Here is a 19,677-nt window from a genome sequence, read left to right as displayed (position 1 = left end):
ACCCAGCTGACAGTATGTGACAGCTTCCTGTTACGCGGTTGCAGCCTGCCTGGACAATTCGAATTAATGATGCTCTACGGCGCTACTACCAACCAATCACAAAACGCGGCTGAGTGTCCGTAGCCAATCACAACGCAGGTACATACACAGAGCGGGAGGATCTAAAATTAGACACGGAAGTCTGTCGCATTTGTTAATTCGTTCGGTGGTATATGTTATTCTGCCATTTTATCTCATTTGTTCATCAACAATAACTATCGAAATTCGTTGAATATGGTGTGAGACGGTTTGTTTATCAAGAAGACTACAAATTCAAGTCGATTTCCTGCTGTAAATGTAAGCTGAAGACCTGTGGGTAAGTTTGAAATCAAAATAATGAGAGGTCGGCTGAGGTTAGAGAATTGTGAATCGCTTCCCTCTGAATAAGTTAACGTTAGTGTGCCTATGACGTTAGACAACACCATGTTCATTTTATTTGGTCTTCATATGGTCTCGAGGCCACTTTGAAATGTTAACTAAATTGTAGCCTATAACATAGTAACGTTACATTTGTTTAAGTATCATACTTTAACTTAAATTTGAAATAAACAAACGGGTGACGTTAACAATTAAAGATTAGTTATTCGGGGAGTAAGTCCTCTAGCACATTACATTATAGTAGTTATGAAGTGTAACGTTATGTTAATGTTAGCGGTAACAATCCCAGCTGAGTTTAAGCTTCTGCAGCTTCATTTAGAGGCACCTGCACAGCAAAAGTCAGTATCGTTACACAGCTGTTTATACTAACGTAATGGACTCGGTAACTATGTTCATGCGGTCTCGAGGACATTTTGAAAATGTAAGTAAATAGTATAACGTAGTAACGTTACATTTGTTTACGTATCATACTAAAACTTGAAAAAACAAATCAGGTTAACATGAATTATCTGGGGAGTAAGTCCTCTGGTAAATTACAGTAACGTTGTGAAGTGTAACGTTGAATTAAGCTTCCCCAGCCTCATTTAGAGACACCCACAATAACGTAAACTTAAAAGTAGTTTAAGTTAAGTTTATTTACTTTATTAAGTCGTATTTAGTCGTCTCAAGTGAAGCAGCTTGTTCCCCATCTAACGTTATTTTGTAGTTTCACTTTTGTTCATACTAAAATTAGATTACATTTGACAGTTTTGTACGTTGACGCTACATGTCAGATTTATCATGCTAAACGTACTTATTTTATACTTGTTAGCACCACCATCAGGCTCCAGCCCCTGTTGCAGATGGAGGAGCTCTACACCCTAGAAAGGGAGGTGGGACGAGGCAGCTATGGTGTGGTCTTTGAGGGCCATATGGCCAAAACAGGACAGAGGGTGGCTATCAAAAGGCTGCCCTGTAGAAACCCTGAGTGCATTGAACTCTACCTGCAAGAGCTGTGGGCCATGAGAGCCACTGCCAAGAACCATGTAAATGTCATTGCACTCCACAGCTGCCTTCTGCAGACTGGGCCAAGGAGCCTGAAGCCTCTAAAACCAGGAAAACTGCCTCCACGTCTAGTTGAGAGCGTACTGAAGGGCAATGTAGTCAGAGCACCACAAAGTCAGGAAAGGAATAACTCCAAGCGGAGGATCAACTCTGTCTCCACACTTCAGGACAGGACCAACACTGTGCAGGCCAGGCCTAAGCTTCAGGACAAGACTAAATCAAATGCATGTGATTATACAACTCCACAAAGGCTTCAAAACAGAGCCAGGAAGAGACCGGCCCACAGGGAGGAAGAGGAGTCCGGACCACTGCACTATTTGGCCCTGTGGCTTGTGATGGAGTACTGTGATGGGGGCGACTTGAATCAGTACTTGCTCTCCAGGCCACCAGACTCCCAGCGTAACCACAGCATGGTAAGGCAGCTCTGCAGCGCTGTGGCCTTCCTGCATAGTCTGGGTATCACCCACCGGGACCTAAAGCCCGACAATGTGCTGGTCTGTGTGACACCAGGAGGTCCTGTTGTCAAGGTAGGCAAGCAGCTGTGAAATGACAATGTTTGTGTCACATAAGAGATGATATCTGAGAGTCACTACACAACTTTTTGCAAACTTTGAAAGCATTGTTGTTCTTAATTGTTTTTGCTTTCAGGGGATGTTTGGTTTTCACAGTAGCAATAACTTTGAGACACAACAATCAATATAATAAAAATCAAAATAAGAAAAAGATAAAAAAAAATGCTGTCCTTACCCTGGTGTCCCAAACAAAGAGAATCTGTATCAGGTGGACAGCGGAATTATAAAACTTAACCACAGGTGCTTTAAAAATAGGAGTACGATAGGTCGATAAATTGGGGGAAATATATGGCACAACAGTGTGGTCAGAAAGTAAAATTCAGTGTCCATGTCCTCATGCAGATTGTTTGTGGGTTCAATATTTAATTTAAAGGGATAAAAGAAATACAAAAATACACCATATTTATATCTGCTCTCACAAGACTTCATCTTGGACATCACTGAGGGCTTATGAGGGCTGACGTGCATTTGTGTATCTTTTCATAGGATAAAGCAGCACTTAAAATTAGGTTGAATTTGTACCCTCCAGTCCACAAGTGCTTTAAAGGAATACTTCACCTACAAAATCAAATCAAAATCAAATCACCTGTTGATTTATATACATAGATCTCAGGGTACATTTTTTTATTTGGGACCTGTTTAATTGTGTAATTTGTGGAAGATTTTATTTTGTTGTGCTATTAATATTGTACACAAAATCCGAATCTCCCTCTGAGTTACTGTTGTTGTTGAGATCATTTTTGTTTAGTTTTTATTGAATATTTACAGGCAAACTGTTAGGTCATCATGTAAAACTATGTCACTTATTTTGTTGCAATTCTAAGTTCTTAAATCAATAAAAAATAAATAGATAAAATTTGTCACAGTGTCAAAAATATTGTTATTGCAAAAATATCCTGAAATGTCATTTTATTATTTTAGGGCCATATCACCCACCCCTACCAGTCATATTCTCAGTACTTCTCAAACACATGCATTTTCACCAAAACCTTTCTATTTACTGTACTACTGACAGAAGATGAACCTTAACTTTGCTCTCTTCAAAGCCAGACTCCAATACTAAGGTTTTTAGGTGAAAATATTTGTCATTTTTTGTGGAGGCATATGAGAAACACTGTTTTCTTTACGAATTCATAATGGCATGGCATAACTTGGATTTTTATATTCCAATCACAACATCATTCCATTTTTTCTATCCAAATGTAATCTTGGTAATGGTGCAGAAAAAATGTATCATATTCAAATGTGTTGTTTTGTGAGACCAGCAGTCCAAAATCCAAAGATATTCACTTTACTATCACAGCAGACAATGAATACTGGCAACTATTCACATTTGACAAGCTGGAATTGGAAAGTAATTTGCATTTTTACTTAAAATTATTGAAGAGGTGATTTAAAATAGTTAACCTGCATCTATTTGAATGATCATTTTTAATAATTTTTAAGAACAAATGCAAAATATTTTTTTTGTTGATGAACTCAATGACTGATTGATTAAAGGGATACTTCACTGATTTTAAACCAGCTTTGTGTCATAACAATGTGGGTAGTATGTGTAAATGAGCTGTGGTAAACTTCCCTCCATCAAACCAGTAGCTGGACATCTCTCTCCGCCAGCCGCCCAGCAAAACTCTGCCGGATGACACAAAATGGGTCATGTGGTGGAGTTCTGCTGGCTCTCTTGGGCTGTTGCTCGAACTACAGGCTGTACTTCCGCATTTTCATTTTACCCGCCACCCGTGCTGCCACCACAGACACAGAGTACAGAGGTGGATCTCTCTCTCTCTCTCCCTCCCTGTCTTTCTAACTTAGACCGAAATCCCATCAAAACTAAGCAGCTCTGACCAAGTATAAACTAAGATTATGTTACTGAGTTGCATTTTTCACCTCAGATGTTTTAGCTTAATGCTTAATTGTAATACAAGATTGTTTGTTACCAGCCGGCTGCCACTGTGTCAAACAGAGGGGTTTACATTACCTGGCCTACCAGCAGGAGCATTTATTGGTGTGGTGCGGCACAGTGCATTCTGGTAGTTGCAGTTTTTCTACCTCTTGAGCAAAAGTGAATGCCTCAGTCCCTTTTTCAGTTTTCTCTGGTCATGTAGCACCAATTTGAAAAGTAATGTAGTTTTTATACTGCATAGGCAGACCAGTTTTATGTTAGGACCTTTTTTATATTGGTGAAATGCTTATTTAATGGGCTGATCTTTTCAGCTCTATTGAGTTAACATTTCCACATATTGCAGCGTAGTGTGTGTAGTGTAGAATCCATATCTCAGCCCTCCATCAGGTCACTACTGTTTACTCTTTTACATAAGGGACAGGCCTAAATGAAAAGGTTCTAGAGTCATACATTTGTGGGAGAAAAAAACTTTTATGCCAACAGAAAGCATACTTTCTGTCTAATTTAATTTATCTGCCTGTCCATCCTCCAGGTAGCAGACTTTGGTCTGAGCAAGATGAGTGAAGGTGTGGTGGATGGTGATCTGACCCGGCAGCACTTCTCCTCCACCTGTGGCTCTGACTTCTACATGGCTCCAGAGGTGTGGGGTGGACTGACCTACACAGCCCAGGCAGACATCTTCTCCCTGGGTGTGATGTTCTGGGCTGTTCTGGAGAGAATCACCTTTCTGGAAGAAGGGGCTACGCAGGAACAACTGGGTGAGTGCACAGTGAAGAGTCAATAGCAAAGACAAGAGAGGAAAAGATGGAGAATGTCTGCTGCCTAAAACCACACCGCGTGAGCAGCCAAAGCAGCATCCAACTGGACATTGGCAGTGGGATATAAACCTAGACATCAACATGCTAATATGTAAAAACAGATTTTGTCTGTATCTTCGCATATATGGGACAGTGTTACCATTTTGGGTAACACATCAGCATAGACCTGTCATGTTGTATCCCCCTCATCAGTCAGGGCACTCACAGAAAGGTTAAAAAGGTTGAGTGTGCGGTCTGGTTGATGACGCATCGCACTGAATCGAGTTTGACTTAATTAACTGGCACATATTAAAAATGTCACATACCATACATCATACATTCATCAACCATGGCAGGTACAATCATGAATCTAAATGGCAAAGAGATGGATGATTCATGCTATGTACATTTTGATACAGATTATAGTAGCTCTAATTCTTGTAATATAAGTGGACAGTGTGTAATTCAGCCTTTGCTCCTCCAATGGAGCTTTTGTATTGGCTGTGACGAGTCAAACCATGCTGCAATGATTGGCGTTTCCATTACCACTTTAAAGGCACTGAGTTGTGCCCGAGATGGACCACCTGAACCAAGGCAGCAGTTTTGGACCCAAGCCTGAAAAAAAATTTTCACTGTGAAAAATAATTCCATTAATACATTTATTACAAGCTAAGCACTGATGTGTCCTTGCACCATTTCTTCTTTTTCTCTTCCCTGTGTTATCACAAGAGTCTGTCATCAGCTCTTCATCTCACGCACAACGGCAGACCTACGAGTGCCCTTGTGCTAGGTGCGCACGGTGGTCTATGGCAATGCAGTGCGCAGATGTTAATAACCACTCTTCGCTGCATGTTACGCTCATCTCTCCCACTGCTGGGGAAGCAGAGGCAAACGCTGCCAAGCAAGTTGCTGTGCAGCCTCCTTCCCTCTCTTGCTCTCGTTTTCCCTCCAGTCCAATGCAATACATGCCATTTAAGCATGAGAATGGCCTGTTTCATGTGTCTCCTGTGCAATGCACTGGAGTTTGTGAACAGTATGTGAGCAAATGACCCTCTAATGATTTGTCTGTCTAAATTTAATTCTATTTCTCAACATTTAATTCTATTTCTCAACATTTTTAGTTTAGTTAGAGTTTTAGTTGTAATGGGTTAATGGCAACACATGAAGAGCAGTTTTGATCAAAACATCACCGCCTTGGTGTAATAAATAAGTGGATAATGTCTGCAGTGTGTAAGCAATTCCTTTCAACTCAGCACCTACCCTTGTTGGTTTGGATGTGTGTGCATACTCCTATTTGTTAATGGCAACACAGTTTTATACATTATCCATGACATTACACAGACTGCTAGGGCTGCATTAAAAAGGAACAGCAGGAAATTGGCATGAACTGACCCAATTCAAGCCTGAAGGCTTTTTGAGAAATTACAGCCTGGTACAGCCTGAATCGGGCAGGTCGGGTCAAGCCTGATCAGGTTCGGGCAGAGAATTAAAGCTCTACTACGGTGACATCAGATGGGCTCATCATCATTCAGGGACGATTAGGTCCATCTCCATTTTCAAGCAATAAGCAGTAGATACCAATCAAAATGGTAAGAAATAGCTGGCTACCAACAGTCATTGCACAGTGCAATAGTAAACAGCACTAAAAAATGTGCACCTTTTAAATGTTAGGGACTCAAGACCATGGATGTATAAAGAGTCCTGTACAGTATACAGCACTGGAGGCAGAGCCCCGTTCATTCCTATTAAAGTTGCTCAGTAGAGCATTAAAGGGATAGTGCACCCAAAAATGAAAATTCAGCCATTATCTACTCACCCATATACCGAGGGAGACTCAGGTGAAGTTTTAGAGTCCTCACATCCCTTGCGGAGATCCCAGGGGAGAGGGGTAGCAACACAACTCCACCTAATGGACGCTTACGGCGCCCCAGATTCAAACGTCCAAAAATACATAATTGAAACCACAAAATATCTCCGCACACACGTGAGCGAGGTGTACAGAGAGGCAGTTAGAGCTGCAGGCTACAATGAGGCTTAAAAACAGAGTTCAAATGACGTTTTGCCAAACAACTTTTTATGTCGGGGCTTCAGGACACTTGGATCACTACGGACGAGCAATATGGAGATATTTTGTGGTTTCAATTATGTGTTTTTGGACGTTTGAATCTGGGGCGCCGTAAACCTCCATTAGGTGGAGTTGTGTTGTTACCCCCTCTCCCCTGGGATCTCCGCAAGGGATGTGAGCACTCTAAAACTTCACCTGAGCCTCCCTCGGCATATGGGTGAGTAGATAATAGCTGAATTTTCATTTTTGCCAAAAAAGCTCAATTTCCACGGTATAAAAGTACCCAGATCTTCTGCACTGTGGGGCCCATAGAGCAAGTGCACGACAGACTTACTGCTGCTGAGCACAGCAGAGTGCAGCCAAGTGGCTAGCTTCCACCGGCCGAGTGGCTGACCTCTGAATTAGCAATCTGCTAACTTTGTGGGGATGAAATAATTTAATGTGGCTCTCCTAGACTTTCCAAATGTTATCGGACCAAGTAACTCAAGGATGGTGAAACGAGTCATGTTGTGGGGGTTGTGACGTCAGAGTCCTGCACGGGTCCAGTTTTCAAGATCCGCCCCGACCCGACCCGGCGACGTACAAACCCGTACCTGAACCACAAACCCGCGCATCAGGCCAATTAGTACCACAACCCGGTTCAACCCGTTGAAACACGACCCGCAGCCCGACCCGTAACCCGGATTTAAAGTAATCATTTTGGGTCATATTGGCTGAATATTGAACAGCATATCGCCACAGTTAAGGTGTCAGTGAGTAAACAACGACCTGAATGAAGCAGCTCTCACAATAAAAACCTGACTTCAGCTCCATCATCAACCCTCTGTGTTCTTCTCCCATACGAGTGTAAAAGCACTTGTTTGTTACGTTTAATGCTTTTAAACTTTTAATCTATGTAAAGGAACTTTACATGTGTAATAATAGACTTACTTTCTGTCCAGAGCGACGTTCAGCAGTTATGAGCCGTCACGTGTTTTTAGAATCCATCGAGGAGAGAGGTAATCCATCAGGGAAACACTTCAGAAACATTATAAAGTGATAGTTGTATGTTTTATCCACTTATTTCTCAAATACCTAAATAATTATTTACTGTTTTGAAACGGCGCTTGTTAGACGATGGCAGCCATGTTGATTCTGTCGTCCAGTCACAAATTGTGTTATTAGATGGTGAAACGCGTGTAAACAGCTGAACCAATGACTGTTGCGAAATAGCGGAGGCGATCCTCAGAGAGTAAATAATGACCAAGATAGTTATCTGTAGTTTACCGAACTAATGACTGATGTGTTTATCTAAAACCTGCGATCCGACCCGCATGCTATTTTTTCCACCCAGATCCGAACCCGCGAAAAAATGTTTTTTTAAAAACCACCCGCAAATCAGCTGTTTTTGCGGGTACCTGTCGGGTACCCGTCTCTTTCACAATGTAAGTCTACAGGGAAAAAGTCTTTTTGAGCCCCTTAGCGTCACATGATGATGTAATTCCACTTTTGGCCACTCAGTAAAATAGGCTTCAAAGCCCAGTGCTTTTCCTGGGGGCTTGCTTAAGACAAGCACGTTATCAGTTAAAAACACACCTTCAAGCAAGTAGCCCTGTTGTCTGGAGTGGCAAATCCCTGCCTCACTGGGCTGATGCTCCAAGTCAAGCCAAGCCAGTGCATGTGTATGGAAAAGGGCTACAATAGTGCTGTTGTTGGTAGCATGTGAGATACCGGTTTCTTTATTCTTAAATTAAATCCTTTTTAATCTTCTTACCCATCTTTTGGTCCTTACTCAGTGCTTTTAATAACATCAGCCATCATCATTGAGGATCAATTATATTTTGACGGTGATGCAAAGATTAGTCCCTATATACAGACTCTACATTCAGTGAATGTAGAGTCTGTAGGCAAACCCCGGAGATCTTGCCTCCGGAAGAAGAATGGAAGAGCCCTGGTTTCCGGTGCTAGGCTGTTTGTAGTCTTTGTAATATTGATCAATCACGTTTGAGCCGGCTGCAGTTGTTGCCAGGTTAAACAGTCTGTGCGGTGAACTAACGAGGCGGAACACAATTGGCATCACTGCAAACTTAGTCCTGCTCACCAGACCTTTCTCAAGAAAAGAAAGGTCTGGCTGGGCCGACTCTCACTTTAAGATTGGAGAAAAAAAACGCCCCGGCTGCTTGTATTTCTTTCAACCAATCACAATTGTTCTGGGCGGTGCCACAGCAACGGTGCGCTTGCAAAAATATTGCCAGGGGAAACAGGTTTTGGTGTAACACGCCCACAAAAATATTGCCTACAGGACGCGCACCATGGCAGAAAAATGGCTACATCCCCACAAGATCAAACACAGCAAAAGTTAGTGAAGAACTTGTTGAAAACGGTTGAAAACTGCTACACAACCGGAGGTGGTAGGGCGGGACTTCAGCGGGTGGTTCGTTCCGCCCAATGAGAGGCTGATCTATGCAGCAAACTTCCGCCCACTCAGACTACTGCAAACTCTGAATCCATTGCAATGTTTCAGCATATTTACTTATATTTAAACGGAAGTCGGAAACGAAAATTCGCCTCCTCCGCCCAAATCAAACCGGAATGCCAAAAAATTGGGGGTCTGCCCCCAGAGGCTGTATCACCATCTGCCGGAAGTCAGACGCCGAATACAGCTGATGGGTTCTGAGAATGTGCAAAGATGCGAGTCAACTTGTCATTGCGTAGTAGGCTACTTTGATGTAGTGAGTCTGCAAAGCTTTGGCCAATCGAATATGAGCAAGCAGAAGCACTGTGCCAGCATTCAGTATCTATAGAAAACAGCATTGAGATTTTAATCTCCTCCTTTAATGTCCTGTTTTCCTGTCAGAACCCCATGTAGCTATAGAATGAGAAAGCATCTTAGTGGAGGCAGGGCCCAGTTGTGCTCTGCGCTCCACTGTCAGAGAGGAACCAAATGGCTGTTATACAGATGTCTCATTTTATTCACAAAAAATGGGTTGGGGCAGAGCTGATTTGAAGGCAGAGAGATATGAACCATTATCCACAAGTTTAGTGCCTGAGAACCTCCCCCGAGTCATTGATACTCCATTAGGCTGAATGAAATGGTTATGATTGGGGGAGAGAGGGGTTTCAGTGGATTCAAATTTAAAAAAAAAAAAAAAAAAAAAAGGCCAAAATGTAATTTAGCAGCCCCGATCACAATCCTCTTTGTGGGTGAGGAGATGGGGAGAGGCAGCTGGAGGCTTTTCACAGACAGATAAAATGCTCTATTATTTTACTTTATCCTCTCTCAAGACCCACACACCCACAGTTATTTGACTTGGCAGGGGAACGCAGAGAGCAGAGTCAAGGAGCAACACACAGTCTCTTATTTTTGTCCTTCTTGAGACCAGCGCTTGTTGGCTCTTTGCTCAGTCAGGTCAGGAAATCACTGCTGACCACTTGACTAGAGACTTCACTTCAGGTGTTTAGGTCAGGGTTCAGTGTTGAACATCATCAGAGGAAGAAGACTTGTACTTGCAAGATGGATGTGTTTTTAACATTAAAAATTATATATATCCAATTAAAAACTAATATATATTCCAGTGAAAACTATAAAGGACTACAAGAAACCTTGAGATTAAGCAACAGTCGATTTTTATTTTAATTACTTTCGCAGATAATGTGCTTTAATATTTTTGTTGGGGACGATGCAACTAATGATTTTTTTCTCCTCATTAATCTAATAAGTTTTTGATTAAGCATTTAGTGTAGAAAATGTCAAATAAAGACAAATTGGAGTTATAACTCCAAGTTTTATCTTTCTTAATTATTCTGATAACCAGCCAAATTCCTGAAGTATTAATTTCATTATAGTGTGAAAGAAAAAAGAGGAAGTTCATGTTGGTACTTTAACTTTGCTCAGCTTCTGAGATCTAAGCAGTTGGGCATACCGATATATCAATCTGGATCGATATATCAATTTAATGATCAACGATCCAAAATTATCGATGCAAAATGACAACATTGATCATTTTTAAGATATGCTTTTATTTTGAAACCCCCATGTCATATCTCTATCACCATTTCCATCCAGTGACACCTTCCTAAACATTCAAACAGTGTTAGGGGCCCAGTGCCAGGCAGATAATGCCAAGCAACCAAGAAAAGACAATAAAGAGATTTACTGATATTGTCTCATATCAGTCGCAAGCATCTGAATTGAATTGAAATTGTATGGTGGCAGCCTGTGTGATATCAGCAAATATCGTATTGTTGACCATAGAATCTATGTAATATTGTATTGTGATGGAACCTGTGATTTACACCCATATTAATCAGCCAGATCAATTCAAAACAGCAGCAGCAAATTACACCAGCTATACGTAAGTTCTCTCTTAAGTCTCGGTACGAAATCCACACCAACCAATCCGCTGAAACTAGTTACAGTGGTGGAAAAAAGTTTTTGGACACCCCATGCATTTGTGAAATATTGCATTAAGAATCACTCTTAGGTCTTCAAGTGCAATTTCTTTTAGTACAGTCACAACTAAAATACTAAATAAATCCTAAAAAAGCCATTAAAAACTTAAAATTGATTGGTTCCATAAAAATACATAAGAAATTTTGAGTATTGGGTCATTTTGGTACCAGTGATGAAGGTCGTTCTTTTTATTAAAAGACACAATTTTTGTTGCCAAGCTTCGTGTCTACATAAAGCCAGCACATTTGAAAGTTCTTCAGACACAAAAATGGCTAAAACAAGGAACCTAACGCAGGAAACACGCCTGAAGATAAAGATTCTCAGCCAGGAAGGGTACAGCTGCCGCCAGATAGCCAGGAAGTGCAGATGCAGTCCTTCAGCAGTTGGATACACTCTGCAGGAATACAGACGAACCAACAGCTTGGAAGACAAACCAAGATCTGGGCGTCCAAGGGTTTCTTCAGCAAGAAATGACCGCATCCTGATCCGCATGTGCAGGCAAAACCGCCGAATGACATCACAGGAGCTTCAGCAGCAGTGGTCAAACCAAACTGGTGTCCAGTGTTCCACCCGCACTGTACGTGGCCGACTTTTAGATCATGGCTTAAGGTCCTACAAGGCTATCAAGAAGCCCCTGATCAATGAGAGACAGAGGTTAGCCCGGCGTCGTTGGGCCCAGGCACACAAGAACTGGACAGCCAGGAATTGGAAGAAGATTTTGTGGTCAGATGAGTCCAGTTTCCAGCTTTATCTTCCTCCTACTAATGTGAGGGTACGCATAAGGCCAGGCGAAGCATTATCTCCAGCATGTACAGTACCTACTGTCAAGCATGGTGGCGGCAGTATCATGGTTTGGGGATGCATGAGTGCTGCTGGTGTTGGTCATCTCACTGTCTGTGATGGCACATTGAACTCTACCAAGTATTGTACCATTCTCGAAACCCACATGCTCCCTTCTGCACGTGCACTGTTCCGTCGAGGTAAAAACTGGATGTTTCAACAAGATAATGCCCCTTGCCACACATCCGAGGCCAGTAGAACTTGGCTGCAGGAGCACAGTATCCAGGTCTTAGAGTGGCCAGCTCAATCCCCGGACATGAACCCCATTGAAAATCTGTGGTGGATTATCAAAAGGTCTGTTTCAAAGCATAAACCAAAGAATTTAGAAGAATTAAAAGTAGTAATTCAAGAAGAATGGGACAAGATTACCCCTTAACAGTGTGAAAGGCTCGTGGGGAACATGCCAGCCAGGATTAGAGCTCTACTACAGTGCCCTCCAAAAGTATTGGAACAGTGAGGCCAATTCCTTTATTTTTGTTGTAGACTGAAAATATTTGGGTTTGACATCAAAAGATGAATATGGGACAAGAGATCAACATTTCAGCTTTTATTTCCAGGTATTTACATCTGGATCTGATACACAACTTAGAAGATAGCACCTTTTTTTTGAACCCACCCATTTTTCATGAGAGCAAAAGTATTGGAACATGTGACTGACAGGTGTGTTTTGTTGCCCAGGTGTCTCCCAATTACATTGATTATTCAAACAATAAATAGCACTGAATGTCTGAGCTCAGTTTCAGATTGGGTACGATAGGTTTTGCCTGTGCAGACTGCATTTAGAGGTGGAACCAACATGAAAACCAGAGAGCTGTCTATGGGTGAAAAAGAAGCAATTGTGAATCTGAGAGAAGATGGACAATCAATCAGAGCCATTGCACAAACATTGGCCGTAGCCAGTACAACCATTTGGAATGTCCTGAAGAAGAAAGAAACCACTGGTGTACTAAGCAACAGACGTCGAACAGGTAGACCAAGGAAAACATCAGCAGTTGATGACAGAAACATTGTGAGAGCTGTAAAGAAAGACCCTAAAACAACTGTTAGTGACATCAGCAACAACCTCCAGAGGGCAGGAGTGAAGGTATCACAATCTACTGTTCACACAAAACTTCATGAACAAAAGTACAGAGGCTACACCAGAAGATGCAAACCACTTATTAGCAAGAAGAATAGGAAGGCCAGGCTGGAATTTGCCAAAAGGTACAGAGATGAGCCTCAAAAATTCTGGGAAAAAGTTTTATGGACTGATGAGACAAAGATTAACTTTTTCCAAAGTGATGGAAAGGCGAAAGTTTGGAGAAAGAAAGGATCTGCTCATGATCCCAATCATACAAGCTCATCTGTGAAACACGGTGGAGGTAATGTCATGGCTTGGGCTTGCATGGCTTCTTCTGGGACGGGCTCTTTCATCTTCATTGATGATGTAACACATGATGGCAGCAGCAAAATCAACTCAGAAGTCTACAGAAACATTTTGTCTGCTAATTTAAAGAAAGATGCAACCAAACTGATTGGGAGATCCTTCATCATGCAGCAAGATAATGACCCAAAACACACTGCCAAAACAACAAAGGAGGTCATCAGGGGCAAGAAGTGGAAGGTTTTAGACTGGCCAAGTCAGTCTCCAGACTTAAACCCAATAGAGCATGCATTTTACCTGCTGAAGAGGAGACTGAAGGGAGTAACCCCCCAAAACAAACAACAACTGAAAGAGGCTGCGGTGAAAGCCTGGAACAGCATCACAAAAGAAGAATGCAAAAGCTTGGTGATGTCAATGGGTCACAGGCTTGATGCAGTTATTGAAAGCAAAGGATTTGTAACTAAATATTAAGTCACTTTAATCTATTTTAAGTTTATATGTTCCAATACTTTTGCTCACCTAAAAATTTTGTGTTCCATTACAAATAATGCTATCTTCTAAGTTGTGTATCAGATCCAGATGTAAATACCTGGAAATAAAAGCTGAAATGTTGATCTCTTGTCTCATATTCATCTTTTGATGTCAAACCCAAATGTTTTCAGTCTGCAACAAAAGTAAACGAATTGGTCTCACTGTTCCAATACTTTTGGAGGGCACTGTACGTGCCAATGGCAGGACTACTAAATATTAATTTGATGATGTGATGGTTTATTTATTTTTTGTTCAGTTTTGAACACATTCTCTGTTATTTGTTGACTTTGATACCGACAATGTTGAGAACTGACATACTGAAACTGTCAAGAATTTAGTTTTGTTAGTTTTTCTTGTAAACAATAAACAAAAAAATATAATTTGTATTTGTTTGTATCTGTCTAATGCAGCCACACCTTTTGAAACACAAAAAAGATTTTTCCACAAATATTTCATGATAATATTTGAGATTGTGTAAAATTTTAAGGGTGTCCGAAAACTTTTTTCCACCACTGTAGTTTGATCATAAAGCTGTGATGTTTGGTTACACCATAGAGATATAAGGTTCATCGTAGCCACTCTGGTTTAGAATCCACACTAACCAAAATACTGTTGCAGAAAATGACATTTTCTCCTGTGGCCTTAGAGGAGATATCCATCATGTATCACGATATAGCCAAAAATATTATATTATATTGCCCAGTCCTAATTGTGGACAAAACAAGACATTTGAGGAGATCATCTTGGGCTTTGGGAAATGGTTATAAAAAAAGGTCACCTTTTTCTCACATTTTATAGACCAAACAACTAATCCATTAATCAAGAAAATAATTGAGTTGTCGATGGACAGTGAAAATAGTCTATAGTTGTAGCTTTACTGTGGAGTTTTCGTTTACATTCAGTGTTACTCAAAGTCTCTTTGTGTATCCTTTAGGCCCAACCAACAGGTTGAATGCATTTTTCCCCTCAAAACATTTGCAAAGCCATTTTAAACCTGCATTGTTTACCTCTGTGGTAACTTGCAAACAGTCTTCTTCCCTGCCTCTGCTGGTGTAGTGCTTTGTCTCCCGTTGAAACACTGCCACCTGTAGAACAGTAAATTGGTGTCAAAAACTGGCATGAATGTTAAGGCCCTGACACACCAAGCAGACAGTTGGCCGTCGACCAAAGTCGGGTCGTCGGTGAGCATCTCTCGTCCTAGTTTTTGCGGTGTGTCCCACACCGTTGACACTTAGGCGTCTGTGGCTTTTCGGCCAAGTGAGCATGTTGAATCGGCGGCGGAGCTTGTCGGTGAGAGAGATCACTCTGATTGGCTGTTTAGGTTTAATTTCCTCGCCTCTGTAGCGAGTGAATCTGCCTGTAGTGGAACCGGGGCTAACCTGTGCTTCCTCCTCAGGCTCCACTTCACTCAGCTGCATGACACATCCGCTACTTCTTCACACTTTAACCTGAATAACAAACTGGAGCTAGCTGGGAGCGGCTAGTGGAGCGTTAGCTGCAGCATGACCGGAGGGCACAGCACAGCCAGTTAGCCTCCGCTAGCCCAGCTAGCCCTGGCTCTCCGTTTGGATTCAAACGGAGAGCCAGGGCTAGCTGGGAGCGGCTAGCAGAGCGTTAGAAGCATAGCCAGTTAGCCTCCGCTAATCTCTGAGCTAGCCTCGGCTCTCCGTTTGGATCCAACCGGAGAGCTGAGCCCTGGTTTGTTATTCAGGTTAAAGTAGGAAGAAGCAGCGGGTTTGTCGGGCAGCTCAGTGAAGTGGAGCCTGCAGAGGAAACACCGGGATGTCTGGATGTAATAGTCCGTGGAGGTGCTGCGGTGCTTGGCTGCACAGATAGGAAACCCCTCAGCTGACAGGATGTACCACTCTCACTCCGCTCTCTCTCACGCAGGCTCAGAACGTACGTGCCACTTGGCCGTCGGATGTAGTCCGACGGCCAAGTGGCACGTGGCTGTCGGATGTAGTCCGTGTAGTGTGTTCAAATGCAACTGACACAGGGCAACGTGAGGAGACGGAGACGACGCAACAGTTGGCTTTCATCGCCGCTAGTTCTTTGATGTCGGTTTGGTGTGTTCGCACCTTTAAATGTGTGCTTTTCGCTGTCTGACGATATTTGATTAACAGAAAGGTAATTACATTGGTCTTATCATGGATATGATCAAATTATGTGACGTTGGATTATTTTGATCGAATAATGAGTAAAATACATTTTATTTTTGTATGACTGAAAAAAAGGTGCTTCAGAGATTTTAAAGAGCTGCAATAAATACAAGAATGTATTGATGAGACAAAGTTTAATTTATAGATAAAGAAGGTAGATATCTTAAATGCCTTCATGCCTCAGTATTGTGTGAGAAATGTTTACATTTATAGGTTAAACATTCTTTTTTGTCCTAGAAAAACTGAAAAAAGGTACCATCAAACATCTGTATATACAGTACATACAAAAAAATTCCACAGTTTTGACAGTATTCAAGCTGGATATCGTGAAATACGGAAAAATGTCTCATTTAACTCAATATTCAGATTTAAGTAATATCCCTATAAGCATACCAGTATCGTCAGCATACTAATTATCACAATTGAAAGTTCAGTGTGTAGGATTTAGGGGGCTTTATTGGCAGAAATTAAATATAATAGTAAATTTTCTTTACTGCATACTTGAAAATATAAATCGTGTTTTCATTACCTTAAAATAAGTCGTTTATATTGAATTTCTACGGTAGCCCAGAATGGACAAACCAAACACTGTCACTAGATGGGGACATTCAAGTTTTTGCATTCGCTGCTGTAGTGAGAAGCCCATCGGAAAAAAGCAGCATCGGAAAAACAACGTGAAACTGTTTTATTCAGTGTTTTTTATTAGTTTAAATCACCTGGTCTGTTTGTTTTGGGGAGAAAGAGACCTCTGTAGATAATTCAGCTCCCAGTAGAACCTTTCTGAACAATGAAGACTGAAGGAATTCTAATCAGGAGAAGTATCAGCTGGTTACAATCTGCAGTCCTTTCCACTAGACACCCTTAAATTCCCTTAAATCTTACACACTGTTCCTTTAAGTGAGATTTGTTTTATTAACACCAATTATTGACATTTCTTTTTTGTATTGTTGATGTTTTTCATTTAGTGTTTGTTGATTTTAATTGTATTGTTACTGTTTAAAGGGTCTCTATATGAAAATTCAGAGCGTATGAGTTGTCTGCACAACAGTGCTGATGGAGCTAACGGTGTTAACTGGGGGGGAACTGGAAGGTGGGTGCTATGTTTCGACGCCATCCCAATATCAGTGGTAATTGCCATATGAGCACAGTGCAAAGTGTTGCCAGCTAGCTAGCCAATGGGATACAAACATGCACTAACATGCACACCCGGCTGAAAAGGCTTACCACAGGAAAGCTCAGATTACGACACAGAGGGAGCTTGACTTCATTCTCTGCTCAGGACGCCATTACTCAGCTATATCTTTACATTGCAAATAGTGGTTTGCTGCTATATTAAGGTCCTGAACATCATATTCAGAACTTTCAATAACACTGCATTCTGAGCTTGAGTGTCCCGTGTGTTCTCAGAATCTTCCACACAATTGTAGTCTTAAGGGCACTTTGGCTCTGTCTGCAGTTCCTAGAAATATGTCACATCAGCAGGCACTTGACTACTTGCAAATCCAAGTGTGGCCCACAATCACTGACATGAAGAGGCTCCCTGCAGCGTGTTACTGCTGTCAGCCCAGAGCGTCTTGCATGATGACTTAACAGTGTCTCCCCTTGTGTTTCCTTTTTAGGTGCTTATGTGTCTAAGGGTCGCTCAGGCTGGCTGATGCCGCTGGGGGAAGCCTTGTGGGAGAATGCTGACCTCCAGCTGTGTATCCCTATGAAGTTTAAGAGAGCTCCCCCGCTGCCACCCCCTCCAGGTCCAGCAATGTGCACCCTGCTTTTAGACATGCTCGCCTCAAACCCGGACACTCGGCCTCCAGCACACCAGCTGGAGGCCAGAGTGTGCTCTGCTCTGAAAGAGGACTCCCACTGACAAAGTGCACTTAAGAGACCATAATGGCTATAACCACCACAGCCACTACATGGAAATATTGAAAGTGGACCCCCTGACTGCAGTGCTTCCTACATGTGTAAGAAATAACCACTTTACTGCCACAGAAAAGTGGGGATCAGAAATGTGTATGATTATATAGGACTGAAGGTGCTTTTCTTGTCACTGAGACAGAAGCTGAGCTGTAGGAAGCAACATAAAGGGATCACAGGGACATAAAGGAATATTGAAGCCTGGCTGTACTGCAGACCAAACACAATTATATTCAGACAAGTCCATATAAAGATCGAGTGCGATGTACTCAGGCTGTATTTGATGTAAGTGCCATGCTGTTGGTTAGGCCTCTGATGCTTCACACAGAAAATCAATTTTAGTGTGTACATATGGCTGAAATGAAATGTCAGGGATTGCTGCTGTTGCTGCTTTTCTGGGTCTGCACTATTCTGTTGACTCATTATCACAACTTCCTACTGGGTGTAAATTTTGACTGATTATGTTAACATTGATCTTTTTATTTGTTGAGAAATGTAGCTTTATTATTTAGTGATTATTTTCTTAACCAAATATTTCCACCACACGTTGATGTAGCATGTTCACTGGGCTTCCACATCTCAGATCTGTAAAGTAAGTGATTAAACAATAGAAACATTTTATGCATTCCAGTGCAGTAGTATGGTAATAATAAATACTACCTTTGTGACACTAGTCATAACTGTTGTTGACATTGTGTGAGGAACTGGGGCAGATTCAATGCTATGGTCATTTTGTCGGTTGTAGTTTTTGGTGTTTTTAAAATAAATGTAGGCTTGGGTGGTATCACGGTATTACAGTACAGCAGGGTATTGGTAGAAATCCTGAAGGTTTGATTTTAATACAGTAAAAATACAGATGCTTGTCTTTATATTATATAAAGGTTGCTGGGAAACCTATACAGCATAGTATCACAATATTTTTGTGTGGCAATTTCACATCATTACAGAGATGAGTATTGATTTTTTTCTTACATAAATTATTATTACAAACACAAATTAAACTTTTGGTAGACTACTAGAATAACATAATCAATTGCTTTTTCAGTTCATTTCAGTTCAGTTCTTTAGTGACTTTATATCATCTTAGTGCTGCACACAAACACCATCATATACTGTACATTCCCCTGAAATGTAAGAAAGGTTTAAGGTATGAAAAAAAGATACCACCCAAGCCTAATTATGTGTTAATAAGGTGGAGTACAGCTTTAAAATGTGCCATGAATTGGTATTTAAACAATGTTGTTTTTTTAAAGTTGAATCTTTATATGCAAATTTAAATGACTTGAAAATGTTTGTTTTTTTCTATAAGCGTTTATTTTAAAATGTTTTTTCCTCACAATTTCACTGTTGTGTTTTGAATCAGTCACATTTTGAATGATGATTTTTTTAAAGCATAGAGCATTTTGAAAGTTAAGTCAAACTACTGTCTGTGACTGCGTGAACATTGTTTTGTGATATCTGCACTGAAAACTAAACGGGCTCGCTGTATGAGGCTAACAGTGACTAACGATCACGTATATACCATCCCCTCATGAACAGGAAATTAAAGGCAGCCATTAGGAAGGTTGCAGATCGTATCCATACCAAGTCCACAGCATTTATTACTGGTCATCAGTCTTAGTCATTGACAGTCCATATCT

General features: G+C 41.3%; 1 protein-coding gene across 1 annotated transcript; it reads left to right on the top strand.

The window, feature by feature from the left end:
• The first annotated feature begins 214 nt into the window (after nucleotides 1-214).
• LOC117270821 (serine/threonine-protein kinase pdik1l-B) lies at nucleotides 215-18,128 on the top strand. The gene is made up of 4 exons (XM_033648727.2): nucleotides 215-355; nucleotides 1,229-1,988; nucleotides 4,469-4,694; nucleotides 17,743-18,128. The coding sequence occupies exons 2-4, from the start codon at nucleotides 1,260-1,262 to the stop codon at nucleotides 17,985-17,987; spliced, it is 1,200 nt and encodes a 399-aa protein (XP_033504618.1). The 5' UTR covers nucleotides 215-355; nucleotides 1,229-1,259; the 3' UTR covers nucleotides 17,988-18,128.
• Nucleotides 18,129-19,677: the final 1,549 nt, after the last annotated feature.

The sequence above is a fragment of the Epinephelus lanceolatus genome, chromosome 13 (genome assembly GCF_041903045.1).
Source record: "Epinephelus lanceolatus isolate andai-2023 chromosome 13, ASM4190304v1, whole genome shotgun sequence".
In the NCBI taxonomy this organism is placed as follows: domain Eukaryota; kingdom Metazoa; phylum Chordata; class Actinopteri; order Perciformes; family Serranidae; genus Epinephelus; species Epinephelus lanceolatus.
Note: the sequence above shows the minus strand (reverse complement) of the source record. Positions and strands in the feature narration are given on the sequence as shown.

Coding starts and splice junctions, on each gene's coding strand:
- LOC117270821 (XM_033648727.2), top strand. CDS start 1,260: ATGGAGGAGCTCTACACCCTAGAAAGGGAGGTGGGACGAGGCAGCTAT. Junction 1,989..4,468: donor CAGGAGGTCCTGTTGTCAAG/GTAGGCAAGCAG, acceptor TCCATCCTCCAG/GTAGCAGACTTTGGTCTGAG. Junction 4,695..17,742: donor GGCTACGCAGGAACAACTGG/GTGAGTGCACAG, acceptor TTTCCTTTTTAG/GTGCTTATGTGTCTAAGGGT.